Genomic DNA, 16228 nt, shown 5'->3' on the forward strand with positions numbered 1-16228 from the left:
CTTGTATCAACGGTTCAGGCTGGTGGTGGTGGTGTCATGGTGTGGGGAATTTTTTCTTGGCACTCTTTGGGCCCCTTGGTACCAATTGAGCATCGTTGCAACGCCACAGCCTACCTGAGTATTGTTGCTGACCATGTCCATCCCTTTATGACCACAATGTACCCAACATCTGATGGCTACTTTCAGCAGGATAATGCGCCATGTCATAAAGCTCGAATCATCTCAGATTGGTTTCTTGAACATGACAATGAGTTCACTGTACTCAAATGGCCTCCTCAGTCACCAGATCTCAATCCAATAGAGCATCTTTGGGATGTGGTGGAACGGGAGATTCGCATCAGGGATGTGCAGCCGACAAATCTGCGCCAACTGTGTGATGCCATCATGTCAATATGGTCCAAAATCTCTGAGGAATGCTTCCAGCACCTTGTTGAATCTCTGCCATGAAGAATTGAGGCAGTTCTGAAGGCAAAATGGGGTCCAACCCGTTACTAGCATGGTGTACCTAATAAAGTGGCCAGTGAGTGTATATCATTGCAGAGCCTGCTTTGTAGTATAGCTTGCTGTCTCAGGATATAGAGACACATCCTAAATCCTCTGCTGTCCGGCTGGTATGCTACATGTCAGTTTCCATGCTATGGTAGCCAGTCTCCGGTGTTGCTTTCTCGTGTCTTTCCACAACCTGTATTAACTTGTAATATGCATTGTGCATGGAACTGAAAATCTTTCAAAAAGTATACATGGAGTAGAGTGCCATAGCTAAAACCTGAATGGTTTACACCTCTTGATAGTTCAAGCACAGGTGCTCTTGGCCATCCCGTCCATCTCTTGTTGCTTTCCCCTACTATAGGGAACTTGGCAAAGTGTTGAGAATCTCTTCCCATGCCCCATAGCGACTGTTGTCAGACTGACCTAAGTAGATCTGTGTACAGCCCTTCCTCCCTGCTATCTCTAACACTAAGTGAAGGGGAAGTGGCAGAGAGATGTATTTAGAACAAGAGCTCTGGCGGATTGGTAACATTTTTGTATAATTATTGAATTAGATAAAGGACTTACAAATACTCTGCTTCAGCAAATTGGTAGAAAACTTTTAAAAGGAACCTGCCATGTGAAAAAATGGCATTAACCCACAGATATGGGGATAATTTGCAGGCTGATACTGTCCTGAAGCCATGTGGCCGCCACACTGTAAACCCAACTACCGGGAGGTAATGAACTTTAATCGTCCCGGCAGCCTTGGACTTTCAGTCATAGAGGTTTGGTTGTCGTGGCTTCAGTCAGTGTTCAGTACATAGTGAGCGGTGGCTGTACCACATCCTGGCACTAGCTGAGCCGGCTCTACAGTGCATCAGTGCTGAGCTAGCTGATAGTCAGAGCCCGATCTTGGGTTATAGCTGCCACTAACTATGCAGTGGTGACTGAAGCCGTTACGGCTGCGCCTCTACGACTGAAAGCCGGAGGCCCCAGCTTTCAGTGCTGCAGCTGCACGGCTTCAAAACACTATTAAACCTGCACATTAACCCTATATCTGCAGGTCAATAACATTTTTTCACATAATAGGTTCCCTTTTAGAAAGAAGCTTAACTTTGAATTTAGGAAGCAAATGAACAATAAAGAAAAAAACATTCTGTGCAGTAGTACAAATGGCCCTTAAATATGCCTTATGTAAATGCTGTGGATTTTCACTGTTGATTGCACCCATTGCAATGCATAGGGTCAAGGTGTAATCCATGACAAATCCTCAGCAAAAGAACACAAACACTCAGAGGCTTGGACTTGCCCACTGGAGAACAGGAAAATCCTCCAGTGGGCCCCTACGCAAGAGTGTGCCACCACCCTCTTATATGAGCAGTACTTGGACTTATACAGATAAAGGCGGCATTCATTTTACAATCTACCCAGTTAATTGTTATATAAATTTGTGATTGAGGATAATTTCACATTTGCATGTAGCTTAGTAGCAAAGCCAAAGCCAAAAATTCAAAAATATAGCTGAAAAAGGGCAGCACCGCTTACCTGCCCAGGTCTCTGAACAAATGCACAACAGGATACTGCCAACCCATATTATTATTATTATTATTATTATTATTTATTTATAAAGCACCATTGCTTCCATGGTGCTGTACATGACAAGGGGTTACATACAAATTACAGACATCACTTACAGTAAACAAATTTAGGCTATGTGCACACGTTGCGGATTCCGCTGCGGGTTTTTCCGCGCGGAAACGCAGATAAAACCGGAGGTAAAGTGACCTTCGGTTTTCCTGCGGTTTGGTCTGCGGTTTAACACCTCTACTATGGAAAAGGTATGAAACCGCTGCGGAATCCGCACAAACAATTGACATGCTGCGGTTTGTAAACCGCAGCAAAACCGCGCGGAAAAATCCGCACTGTCAGCACAGCGTTTTTGAAACCCCATAGGGTTTCATTGTACTGTACATGGTCAGCGGAACTGCTGTGTTTCCGCAGGGCCAAAACCGCTGCGGAAACCCAGCAGAATCCGCAACGTGTGCACATAACCTAACAATCACAGACTGATACAGAGGAGAGAGGACCCGGCCCTTTCGGGCTTACATGCTACAGGATGGTGGGGAAGGAGACAGTAGGTTGGGGGTTGCAGCAGCTCCAGTGATGGTGAGGCGGTAGCTCCAGTGATGGTGAGGAGGCAGCGGGCATCATTGCAGGCTGTAAGCTTTCCTGAAGAGATGGGTCTTCAGGTTTCAAAGATGTTGTAAACCACAGGTGCAAAATACTAAATAGACAGCCACTCACAACCTATCAATTAGTGGAAGGGGTGACTGCTTAGTATACGTTTGCACAATAGAGGCATGTATAGGGCGCTGTTCACATGCAAGTAATGCATAGTGTCTGGTTTTCAGCCTATTAGTCACGCCCATACTATTCGATCAGGCGGGCTGGCCAGCACTCTCTAAATGCATCCCATATGAACACTGTATACAAGACCTAACGTGCTGGTCTTGGCTGCACCCTGAAAATAAAGTGCACAAAATACATATAAATATGTGAGATATTAGTCGATATTTTGGCCAAGATATGCAAGCTCACAACCCAATGTCAAGAGTCCTCGCGCTTGCGGGTCCTAACACTAAACTCAGTATGGTATAAACAACAAGGCACTCAAATATATAGTCTCTTGTAGGTGCACAAGTAGGGTATCCAGCCTGTTCCAAAAATGATAATGAACTTGGCACTCAATATTTGTTGAATGTTTGAATATCTCTGAATGTTTGAAATGGACGCCTCTATGGGCCACTCCTTCGTGGAACGATCACTTATGTGTATTTTTTTCAATTGGAGACTTTGATTGACATGATGATTTTTGTCTTATCCCTCCCCTTTCCTTGATCCTTGGGCATCAGTGGAGAGTAATTATTATTGTTTTGTTCAATAGCCTGTTTACAATATTTCTAATTGTGATTTTGTTTATGTGTATTCCATACAGTAATCTTTAAGAGATTCTCTGATGAAGGTCCTATGCTGGACCGAAAACTATTAGAAATTAAACTTCACGTGGATGCAAAATAAAAATGAAATTTATTTTCAACTAAACTCAGTAGCTAAGCCACAGAAGGGGACTAAAAATCCTCCAAAAATTCAAAAATACAGCTGAAAAAGGGCAGCACCCCTCACCTGCCCAGGCCTCTGAACAAATGCACTACACTGCAGCCAACCCATATAGCAAAGATGTTGCAAAACACAGGTGCAGAATACTAAATTTGCATGTAGTTTAATAGTGGGGCCCTGGCATTGGATACTCGTGGGGCCAGACCGGCACTGAGTGTATATATGTGTAACATAGGTAATTGGATGCTGCGACACAGAGGCACAGAGCAAGGGTTAACAGGGGAAAACAGTTGTTTGATTTAATTGTTACAGGGATAAACCCCCGCAGGGAGCAACGGGGAATAAATCAGATTAATGCTAGGGCTTGGAAAAAGAAAGAGCAAACTTAAGGTGGCAATTTATATGTAAAGCTGGAGTCACTCATAGCGACTTACCAGCGATACCGACACCGATATCAAGGTGTCAGGATCGCTGGTAAGTCGCTATGTGATCGCTGGTGAGCTGTCACACAGACAACTTCACCAGCGATCAGCACAGCGATGCCGAGCGCCCGGCATCGCTTGCCATCCCTGTAAAAAATAGAATCAAAGTATCGAAGTATAAAAAATATTGTCATTCTCACCTTCCGGCGTCCCGCGCAGCATTCCCGCCTCTCTCCACGCTCCGGTCCCAGTAATCCTTTGCGAGAATGATCGCGAGATGTCACGGTCTCGCGGGAGCGCGAAGTCTCGCGGTCATTCGCGCAAAGGATTAGTGGGACCGGGAGCGTGTAGAGAGGCGGGACTGCTGCACGGGACGTCGGAAGGTGAGAACAACAATATTTTTTATTTTAATTCTATTTTTTACAGCTGATCGCTGGTCTCCTGCCTGTCACACGCAGATCGCTGCGTGCTGGCCAGCGGGAGACCAGCGACCCAAAAAATGTCCAGAGGTTTCTTACAGCGTTCAGCGACACCGGCAGGGGGGCCGGTCGCTGATCGCTGTCACACACAGCGATCTCACTGGTCAGATCGCTGTTACGTCACAAAAGTTGTGACTCAGCAGCGATCTCACTAGCAAGATTGCTATGTGTGACTCCAGCTTAAGTCAATTTCACTTAGCGTGACTCAAGTGTCTTGTCGTTTCCTCTGGATTGACAGCTGAGGCCGGTGCTGAGTTCTTCCGGCCTCCCTGCCTAACAAGTTGGTCCTCTCTCTTCTGGTGGCAGCAACAGGAGGCTCGGTCCCAGTAGTTCCGGACCCGATGCCCTGCCAGCATCCGCAGCCCGGTCTTCTCTCCTACATATGCATTCAAACAGGTTTTAGATCAACCTATAGCGAAGTTGAGATTTTTTCAGAACTTGCATGTAACCTTATGTTAGACTGGGCTAGGATATCATGCTGATGCTCTACCAAGATCCTTTAACCTAGAAAAAGGTTTTGCTTTCCCTCCTTGGATACATATGGCTCAATAACTCTTCCATCTGGAGCAAATATGTATGTGAGCACAATGTGCCACCTAACAACTTATTCTACTCACAGTGGGAGCGCTATTGCCGGGTGCACCGTCAATTTGGAGTGATTTAGAGGTTTAACTCTATTCCCACGTTGTCTGAAACGCTATCATCGGAAGCAGGTCTTGCCATTTACCTTGTGTGCTACATGTTTAATAGGCAGTGGTTTTTGTAGATTGTGAGCCCTCGCGGGCAGGGTCCTCTCTCCTTCTGTACCAGTCCTTACTTGTATTGTTCATGATTACTGTACTTGTTTTTTATTATGTATACCCCCTCCTCACATGTAAAGCGCCATGGAATAAATGGCGCTATAATAATAAATAATAATCTGTATGCGGAATAGGGAAGCTTTGACGTCATGCAATGGCCGAATGTCAGTAGAAAGAAACATGCCCTGATATATGCAAATACGTAAAACATATTTCACTTTGCTAGTTAATTTTACTATTTTAACCTAAAATCCGATAATATAAAAAGTCTAAATGTGTATATGTCCATATTACACCTACTGATGATACTATGTAAAGAAACTTTGTTAAAAAAAAATCTGAAAAAATGCTTTAAAAATGTTTGAAAAACTCCTCCTATTAATTTATATTTTAAAACCGCATTAGTTTTTTACCACCTCAAAAAAAACTTTACACATACTGTACTGTAGCCTTACAGAGAGGGTGCCCAGCTCTGACTGGTGCCACAGAAAATTTGTAGGAATCCCCTTTATTGGAAAAGGTTAATGGATAGAGCATGGAGCAGCAGGAAAACCAGTAATGAGAGTTTTAAAACCCACATTTTTCAACATTTTTGGAACATTTTGATCAGCTACTCTATCTTCTTAGTACATCATTAATTGAAGATATATGTGCCCTTATATGGGTATTCCCAAAATAATATGTTATCCCCTAATCTTTGGAGAGATCCCTGGAGGTCCAATCACTGGGAAGCCCTGAAATTCTGAGAATTGCGGTAGACTGTCAAGGAACTGTTCTTAATAGAACCCCATCTTGAATGAAGAATTTGTGCTCATGCTCGATCTCTGCTCCATTCATTGTCTATGGGACTGACAAAAATTGCAGAGCACAATACTGGGCTTTCTCTATCAGTCCCATAGACAATGAATTGAGCAGAGGACGATCTGGAATACCTCCTTTTCATTCAAGATTAGCTTATGCAGAGCCCATTTCCCGGAATCTATAGTGCTGTTCTTGTCATCTATAGCCCTGTTCTTGGGATCTATAGCCCTGTTCTTGGGATCTATAGCCCTGTTCTCAGGATCTATAGCCCTGTTCTCGGGATCTATAGCCCTGTTCTCGGGATCTATAACCCTGTTCTCGGGATATAAAGCCCTGTTCTTGGGATCTATAGCCCTGTTCTCAGGATCTATAGCCCTGTTCTCGGGATCTATAGCCCTGTTCTCGGGATCTATAGCCCTGTTCTCGGGATCTATAACCCTGTTCTCGGGATATATAGCCCTGTTCTTGGGATCTATAGCCCTGTTCTCGGGATCTATAGCCCTGTTCTCGGGATCTATAACCCTGTTCTCGGGATATATAGCCCTGTTCTCGGGATCTATAGCCCTATTCTTGGGATCTATAGCCCTATTCTTGGGATCTATAGCCCTGTTCTTGGGATTGCTGAAGGTCAGACTGCTATACATAGAGAATATCTTACAATTTTGAGAATAAATCTTTAAATTAAATGTGATGAATATTTTGGACAATGTTCTTCTTAATCCTGTTTTCTTTTTAGATTCTATAGGTGGGACATTTCCAACTTCCTCTCATCGATGTCATCACAAGCAGAAGCACTGTATGCCCATGCCACAATGTGGGGGATTATTAATCAGTCCTCTCCTTTTCCATCCCCATGCCAAGGGATCCCAGATCATGATGGATACCACACAGAAAGCAGTAAAGAGACAGGCCAGTTTCTGCAACGCCATCACCTTCAGCAACAGACCCATAGTCATACACGAACAAGTGCGACTTAAGGTACGTTGCGTTGTCATTGACGGGAATCAAAATGCCTGACGGGAGCACCAGATCTTATCCCATTACCGTTCCTAAGACTTTTATTTCTTATCCTATAAATCTATTATATAGTCATTACATAAAATTGTGCACATCTTATGCAGTAGTTTTATAAACTTTCACTGATGATTGAACTTGTATTATTCTAGAAGTCTAGTAAGACACATTAATCAGCCTCGAAGTAAGATGTCACAGTGTAAAAGTGCAGACTCAACAACCTGCTCTGGAGAGAAAAAACACACCACCGCAATCACAATGGCCGGGCAAAGATGAAGGCATAAAGTGAAATTCCTGCTGCTTGATTTATATTATGGCCTTTAATAAATCTGCAAGTGCGGATGGAGTAGAAGAAACCTTTTATATCGGCCACAACATTAGAGACGAGAGGATTTGTCAGGAAATTAGTACCAATCTGGAAAAATGTAACCCCAAAAAAATCCCACTCATTCCTTTATCCTTTCCCAAGTGATCCACTAAAGCAGTGATCCAGCTGTGTGATGAGTAGAAGGAACCTTGAGATTGCGAAACCTCACAATTCTCTGCCATGTATCACATCTTGTTCCTATGACCAGACATGTTTTCCTCCTTTTCCAATTATTGGTAGCACATTTTAGTCACGGGGTGATGTTCATGGGATTGTAATCTTACATGACAGTGTGTTGTGATGTGTCCGCTTCTGTTTTAAGTGAGAACAGATACCATCCAAGGCTATGGAGAATGCAGTCAATACCAGGGTTCTGGAGCAATCTAAGCATGCCTAAAAGGTCTCTATGCCCCCTATGAGTAGTCCACTTCTAGAGGTCCATGCTGTCTCTAAGCCTTGACCTCAGTTTTGAAATTAACCACATTTTGCATAAACTACTTAGTGCCATTACCAAAAGGAAATACTCCTGGGCAAAATTTGAAGAGTTCATGATCTGCCTAAATCCTACAGATGACAGGATAACTGGGTTATGTAGAAAACTAAAGAAATGAACAGGAGCATAAGTTGATAAATTTGAAGGTGCACGTTCACACTGTGGCATTCTCACAGACAAAATCTAAGAAAAATACAAAATGAGCATATACCCTGTAGTAAGTAAATAAATAGTAATAATACATGTAAATAGCATAGGGCACATAGTTGACTCTATTTCATCTGTATAGCTTCCCATGGACAAGTGTCTTCACGGTCGAGTCCCTGTCTGCTCTGTCCTTATGACACAAGGTACGGTTTTAATACTGGAGACAAGATAGGACCATCCCGATTGGGTCACCTTGTCGCAGTGGGATGGCTTTTACTTTCTTTATCAAAATAGTGAAAAAATAAATAAAAAAAATAGTGTTCACAAAGTACCCTATGTTATTTACGTCTACTACTACCATTTACTTTTTTACTTACTATAGGGTATGTGCTCATGTTGTTTTTTTCTAGGGTTATGTGGAAGTTGAGAATAATGACTGAGTACAGTTTTCAGCTTAGACAATGACTTAGAGGACTTTAGAGTAAAGCCAATAAATATGCATGCATATATTTCATTGGGCTCATAATACGACACTTCTAGTATAATTCCAGGGGGTTCACATATTATAGAGGCATTTTCCCTTAGAGGTACAATGCGAATATCTTGCCGGTGGTTCTAAGTCAACTGTTCCTCCATGATGGAAAGTTGTTTTAAATGCAAATAGTTCCAGTGAATGGTTTGAGTCTAAGTAATCATACATTAATCGCCAATTCTATGGAAAGTAATATGCTGTATGTCCTTATTAAGAAAACCTGTTGAATCCCCTTTAAACATTCCCTGTTTGATGAACATTATAGTGAAAAGTTACTATATGTCATATTGTAATGTATTTTGTTTCTAGTTCTCATCATTTTCAAGATGACTGCTTTGCATTCATCTAAGGTTCTGTTCACATTCCATTTGTCTGTGCCATTTCAGGAACATAATGAATGATCCCTTGCATCATTGATTGTTGTGCAATCTGTCTAGGTTCCATTTTTTAGAACAGAAAAAAAAGTTTTGCATGCAGGACTTTTCTTGTGTTGTAAGAAAAGACACCATATGGTTCACCAGTCATTCCAAGAACATGGCATCGAAACTTGAGAAAGAGGCACTGTAGATCCAGCATGCTCAACCTTTGCTCCAACCATTGTCAGTTGGGCTGCCAGAAAGTGATGTACTCGGCTTTCTCCGGTATTCACCTCGATATTGACTCGTATGGGGTGTCAAACATACCTACCTTTGCTTCACCAAAGATGAGCTCTTCAGAGACCCATTCTCAGAATTCTGTATCCTTTTTTTACAGGTTATGGGTACTAAATTCTGTGATGGGACGTTGATCAAGCTAACTAGTCTGATTGCCGTATGTGAATTTGGGAACAAATTTTTCCCTTAATATGGGGCAATAAGTATCCGTCTCATGGGGTGTTTGCCTGGATCAACATGTTAGATTACAGATTAAACCCAATGGATTTATGTCTACTGTCAACTTTCAGAACTACAATCTCCGGTAATCCCAGACTCTCAGTGATCTGCAAGTTGAGGTTAAATCGCGATTGTCACAGGGTGCAATGGGAAAACAGGAGATAAGGAACCTGGCCCCCTGAACTGCCCTTCAGGCTAGGGGGTCCCTTTCTTTCCTTAACTCAGGGGTACCCTTGATGGTAGGGAAGTCCAAGTCACCAACCTGTCCCTATCTCCTGTCCTGCCCTGAGCTAAACCCGCAACCTCCACCCCAGGCGGTGAACCGTAAGAGAAACCACAGATAAAGACTGACAGGGAAAAAGAAAACTGCACCACAACGCAAACTATCAGGATGACACAATATGTAGGGGAAAACACAATACAAAATAGGGAAATGAACAAACAACACAGTACACTTCACCAGACTCCAAACTTAGATTTGAGTATCAATAGCAACACAGGACCAGGATGCAAGAGGCGCGCAAATGCTATAGTTGGCATCCAGTAATGTTCTGAGCCATGCTTAAAGGGAGAAGGCATTCCCAGCAGCCTCAGCCACTAATCAAAGAGGTAACTCCTGCCAAGCTGAACATCAGTGAACAAACCACCACCACCGCCGAAGCCCAAACTCAGGCTGAGCAACAGGAAGGTCTAAGGCTGCACAACAGACTCCCCAGTGTGAACAGAGTCCAAAGCCTGCATGACAGAGATTTGGCAAAACACATTTAAAGCTGCCCCTCTATATAAAACCTGCCCACCTTTGTCTCCACTTTTGAAGCTATAATGCCACTCAAAGTTCTACATAAATTCCCCTCAAATATAGTAGAACGTTGCATAACTTCAACAATTATGGAACTTGAAGCTAGAATATTTGTCCGTACGCATTACCACAATATTAAGAAAGTATGAAGAAATGTACCAAGAATCATTTCCCCTTATTCTGACCGTCATGCACCTTTCCACCTCATCTAGCAATGACATAAGGTCATTACAGAGCCTCCAAGTCAATTACCATTTGTGGCAAAAAAAAAATTTCTGGCAGCTTTTGCTTGTCATTCTTGTTCGGGATATGTTAATTTTCTTTGCTAAGTTAGCATGAAGACAGAAAAAACATCTGGCCTTTACCGTTTAAAATCTACAAGTGAAGGGAAAAGTGCGTACACAACTTATTTTGTGAGAGAAACCACACTCAGAGACTGCTCACAGCTCCGAAACTTCATGCCTGGCTTCCTTCATTTACATTGAAGGAAAGGATACGGATCGAACAAGCATATTTGGACCAGCCGCGATGATTGCGGTTATAGTCTGTCAAGTCCAATTACATGCAAACTCTTTATCTTGGCTGACTATCCTACAAAAATAAACCAGCTATCAAAAGTCGATGGTGTCTCCGTATTGTTATACGTGATATCTTATGGTATTTGACAATCAAAATATACTAGCGATTGACTTTTTAGATGAACGTTTGGACCATTTTTTAAAACAAAAAAATGAACATTTTGTTGAAGGACCTTTTACAAAAAAAATTAAAATTGGATATTTCAGAAAAGCCATAGACTGTTATCACATGTACCCCTCATTGTAATGTGTATGATCGTGTTAATGTACCTCCAACTCTTTATGTCGGGTCCATGTTTTGTGGAGCAATTCCAATAACACTTTTCAGATTCTTTACCTATTGTTCAAAGTCAATATCCACCCTTTTACATTATTATTTTTATATCCAGCATTCTTTTTCCTGAGCTCCATATTCCTTGCATAAAGGTGCTATAGCATTAAAGGGACATTAAAAACATTAAATAAAACATTAAAACACTTGTAGGGGACTTAGCACTTATTAAAATCATACCGGTTAGTATAGGTTTTAAAAGCTTAGTTATCGGACAAAAATGATTTATTTTGCATTAGGGTACTTGGTCCATCCCCTGAATTTGCAAACCGCACTGCCTGATCTCAATCCTTGGCTCTGCACCTGGATGGCAGATGTGTACCACCGAGGCGGCTGGCCTTGGTAGTGTAAAATCTGTACCAGTAACACTAGGTTACTAGGAGGGTAAATTTGACTGAATTTTTGGCTCCGGGATTTAGGAGAAACCAAATAAGTTTGGGTGAGAAACGCAATTCCCATAATACAGCCCGGGGCTTGCAGGCCTAATAACAGCAGCTGGGTTAAAATTTACACTTTTTATACATTATATTGTTTATGGAGGATCTTTTTCTATATTGGTTTTCTGGGTTAGCTCAGCAGAGTTAAGATTGTGCTGAAACTGAAGAGAGCTGTGTTTGGTGAACGCGTTTAAACTGCTGGAGCTGCTACGGCCTGAAATGCTGATATCGGTAAGGCTGCTACATTTACTTTGTGCCTGGAAGAAGGACTGTTTATGGAGAAAATCTGTTTTCCTTTTGGAGCTGTAAAGTTTATTAATTAAAGTAAACTTTATGCTGGTTTGATATTAAAACCCTGTGATTGTGTTTATCCAAGCGGCTACTCGTGAGCTGAATCCCTGCAGCCTCTAGAGTGAAATATCAGGAGCTTATCCCTGCTAAGTCTCAGTGTTTGCTCTATTTACTGTTTGCGGTCTGCAGTGCAGTTTCAAAAAGTGTCTGCAAACAGCTTTGAGAGCCCACAGTGACACTATGTGAGCGTGGCTGGTCTCCCTGCGGTGTCCTTGCGTAGACATGCTGGGTGAGTTCAAGCAGTGCTCGCTTGACTGCTGTCAATCCTAATATTATAAAGTGCTCACTATGCAAAATGAGTGGATCTAGCATTTTTGGTAGTAACGGACTCCCTTTAAATAATAAAATATCTCATGCTACCAGCCACCACTAGTGGGAGAGTACCGCATACTATTTTATTATTGCGTTCAAAATGTTAATTCTATGCAGTAAGCTTCTAAATTCCCTCTAGTGAGATAGGCAGTCAGAACTTAATCATTAAATGTTCAGTGTACTTGCACTTCCCCTGCCTGTTGTCAAGAGTAATCCATCCCTGCCAGTCGAGATGCTGAGACGGATTACAGGAAGTTAGGAAAGGCCTGTCACTCTGTTCTCTGATCTATCAAACTGCTTACAGGCATAACAGAGAGGCGAGCTTTAAGTTCAGGGTTCGCAAGTTATTAGACAATAAAAGGAGCATGGTATCCTGGGAAGTGGAAACAAGGAAGTTCCAGCGCCTATAGTGCTGGGCAAATTCTGATGAATATGATTTGTCCACTCAAAAATAGTGGATAACAAGTTGCCGATCATAAGAATTGACAAAGTACCTGGATATATTAGAATCTTATTTGCGCTCTAAACAGTTTTAACTTGTAGTTGGAGAAAAGGGCATCAACACCATGGTTTTATTCAGGGGACTAGAAGGTCTGTATAAAAAAAATGCCAGGCCGCTATAGGAAATTCAAATTAATCAGCATAGAATTTAGGACTTATTTGGACAAAAAAAAAATTATGTTTCATAAATGTATAATGCAGTAGGTCTGGTAGGATATTTGCTGCATTGGAATATTGTCATAGGGTTGTGACTTGTAAAGGTCTATTCTATATTTAGTTTTAGACACAGTGGTTGGGTGGAGGTTGGCTCCTAATTTTCATAGCTTGCATGACAAACGAGATCTTCTTTTCAACGGCATTGAAAGATCCTATACATGAGGTTGTGGGTTATGTACATTGGTCATACCAGAGCATACCATGAACAACGCATAATAACAGTTTTGTATGTCCTTTTCTGATATATTATATTTTCTTTACTGCCATTTACTGTAAATGTGAATCGCCAGGAAGTCAGGGTGTGTTAGAGGAGATGCTTCAGAAGCAAACGCGAGATGATCGTTCACTCTCCAGTCCAGTAATTTTTACAAGGAAAGATAAGCAGTACTACCAGAGTGATTCAGTAACGTCAAGGTGCAATGTCAAAGTGTTTTCCTAGAATTTCATAGGATAGGGAATAAATTACCAATTTCTAGTGATCCTAGTAATATGACCCCAGCTGATAGAATGGGGTTCTGCAGAGTCCATTACAGAGCTTGTCTATGACTGACAGTCCCATAGACAATGAGTGGTGCGGAGGTGTAAATGCCCAACCTCCACTGCATTCCCAGTGGTCAGACAGAGAGCAAAAAGTAAGTTACGTCCTATTGGTTTTCTTAGGAAAACCAATTAAATTTGGCTGTACATATTACTCAATTTATTGATGTCAAGTTTATGACTTCATATATACTGCTCAAAGAAATAAATGGAACACAAACAGCCTGTTGCAAATGGAATAGTGTTCCCTTTATTTTTTGAGCAGTATACATATAACAACCTTGGGCATTACCAATACCAGCCTTGGGCATTGCCAATACCAGCCTTGGGCATTACCAATACCAGCCTTGGGCAATGCCAATTCCAGCCTTGGGCATTACCAATACCAGCCTTGGGCAATGCCAATACCAGCCTTGGGCATTGCCAATACCAGCCTTGGGCATTCCCAATACCAGCCTTGGGCAATGCCAATACCAGCCTTGGGCATTGCCAATACCAGCCTTGGGCAATGCCAATACCAGCCTTGGGCAACGCCAATACCAGCCTTGGGCATTACCAATACCAGCCTTGGGCAATGCCAATACCAGCCTTGGGCATTGCCAATACCAGCCTTGAGCATTACCAATACCAGCCTTGGGCATTACCAATACCAGCCTTGGGCATTGCCAATACCAGCCTTGGGCATTACCAATACCAGCCTTGGGCAATGCCAATACCAGCCTTGGGCATTGCCAATACCAGCCTTGGGCATTACCAATACCAGCCTTGGGCAATGCCAATACCAGCCTTGGGCATTGCCAATACCAGCCTTGGGCATTACCAATACCAGCCTTGGGCATTGCCAATACCAGCCTTGAGCATTACCAATACCAGCCTTGGGCATTACCAATACCAGCCTTGGGCATTGCCAATACCAGAATTTTTCTAGGGTAGAATACATCACCATATGGTGGCACATGCAGTGCCTCTGACTTTGAATACATTAAGCTTTCCCACTGGTAGTTAATCCAACTTGCAGAAATTACTTCAAAGATTATTATAATTACTTACCAATGGATTTTAAAAACGTTGCTAATTTGTAAAATTCATCGGAGATATGGAAACACCCAAAAATGCAAGGTTTTAATATTTGCTTATTGTTCTTGTGTCTTTTGTAGATTACGAAGAAGCAATGTTGCTGGAGTGGGGCGCTCAGACTTGGGTTTACGTCCAAAGATCCTTCACGGATTAACCCTGACACATTACCCAAATATGCTTGTCCTGACCTTGTGTCTCAGAGTGGGTTCTGGGCCAAGGCATTGCCGGAGGAATTTGCAAATGAAGGAAACATCATTACTTTTTGGGTGGATAAAAAGGGCCGAGTATTTTACAGGGTAAATGATTCAGGTGCAATGCTATTCTTCAGTGGAGTCAGGACCACGGAACCGCTCTGGGCTTTGATCGACGTTTATGGGTTGACAAGAGGTGTAGAGTTACTAGGTAAGTGCAGTTGATGTCCATTTGCTGTAGATGTTTCACTCTTTAGCTATTATCTTGAGTTGTGCACTGTATCGCAATTTCATTTATCAGAAACACTCCTGCATTTTAAGTAAAACGGTATCACAGATTTTTCTTACATGATGTATATAATCTTAAAATGGTGCAAAAAGACTTTAGGAAATGTCACTTGGCTTCTTAAAAGCACCCAATTTATACTCCTGTTTCACACCTGTCCGAGATATCACAGGTTTTTCTCCCTTCTCCCAGGTCCGCTGCCCTGTGTTGTGCTTCACATTGGGTTTTGCAGGTTGCCCGGTGTGGATCAGTGACATCATCGCCATAGACCTAGTTAAGGCCCATTGACATCCACCTGTATCTTGGAATTAAGTCTCTAGGCCTCTACATTTGGCGTGCTCCACCTTTTGTGCATATTGTACTTTACTTGCTTTGTTCTCGGCTGGGTTCCACTTAATCCGTCCTGCGGCTCCTGAGATTCTTGAGTGTTTCAAGTCCTTGTTGCCCACGTACCTTCCTGCTTGGTTCATCAATGCCCAAGGTGTGTGTGCCATCCTGGATTGAGGCTTTGAGGATCCACCTCACCTGGTGAGCCCTGACACCTCCATAGATTATTAAACATGGGAATAATCATGGAGGATGAAAACTCTTACTTCCACAGCTTATGAATCCCGTGCTAAAAAAAAAAGCAAACAGATGCATGTAAGGATGCAAGAACTCATGCAGCTTTGCAATGTTCAAAGGTGACTATTTAAAGGAAAAGCTCTGATTCAGAAAACAAACAAAGTATATCCGACTTATTAGCATCTCAGAGCTGAAGATAATCTTTGGCAAGTAACCCTCTTAAAAAGTAAACTTACATCTTTTATATAGAGGATTACATTAGCTGATAATATTATCTATCTATCTTAAGTTGTATCCACCTGTCTGGCTCAATAATACTAAAGTAAGCAATGAAGGATTAAATATTATTATGAAAATTCACACTGTATACTGGGGCCTTATTGAAAATAAGGTGGTAGTCCACTCAAAATATGATTTCGGTAGCTGTCAGAAGATGTGGTCATCTCCTGACTTATGCTTCATAGATGCCTGAGATGTTATACATAGGCTCCCATGTTTAAAGGAAAAGTAATCGATTTGCTTTGCCTTTCTTT

At 42.1% G+C, this 16228-nt stretch overlaps 1 protein-coding gene across 3 annotated transcripts in view; it reads left to right on the forward strand.

Annotated features, from left to right (window-relative positions):
* Nucleotides 1-16228, forward strand: part of NEURL1 (neuralized E3 ubiquitin protein ligase 1) — a 406160-nt gene that overhangs the window by 336503 nt on the left and 53429 nt on the right. For all 3 annotated transcript variants that reach the window (XM_073546577.1, XM_073546579.1, XM_073546578.1), the window contains exons 2-3: nucleotides 6827-7068; nucleotides 14735-15056. In XM_073546577.1, the coding sequence (XP_073402678.1) occupies nucleotides 6827-7068; nucleotides 14735-15056 (564 nt within the window). The remainder of the gene's footprint in view (nucleotides 1-6826; nucleotides 7069-14734; nucleotides 15057-16228) is intronic.

Source organism: Dendrobates tinctorius, unplaced genomic scaffold (genome assembly GCF_039654945.1).
Source record: "Dendrobates tinctorius isolate UK_male_01 unplaced genomic scaffold, ASM3965494v1 ptg000149l, whole genome shotgun sequence".
NCBI classification, from domain to species: domain Eukaryota; kingdom Metazoa; phylum Chordata; class Amphibia; order Anura; family Dendrobatidae; genus Dendrobates; species Dendrobates tinctorius.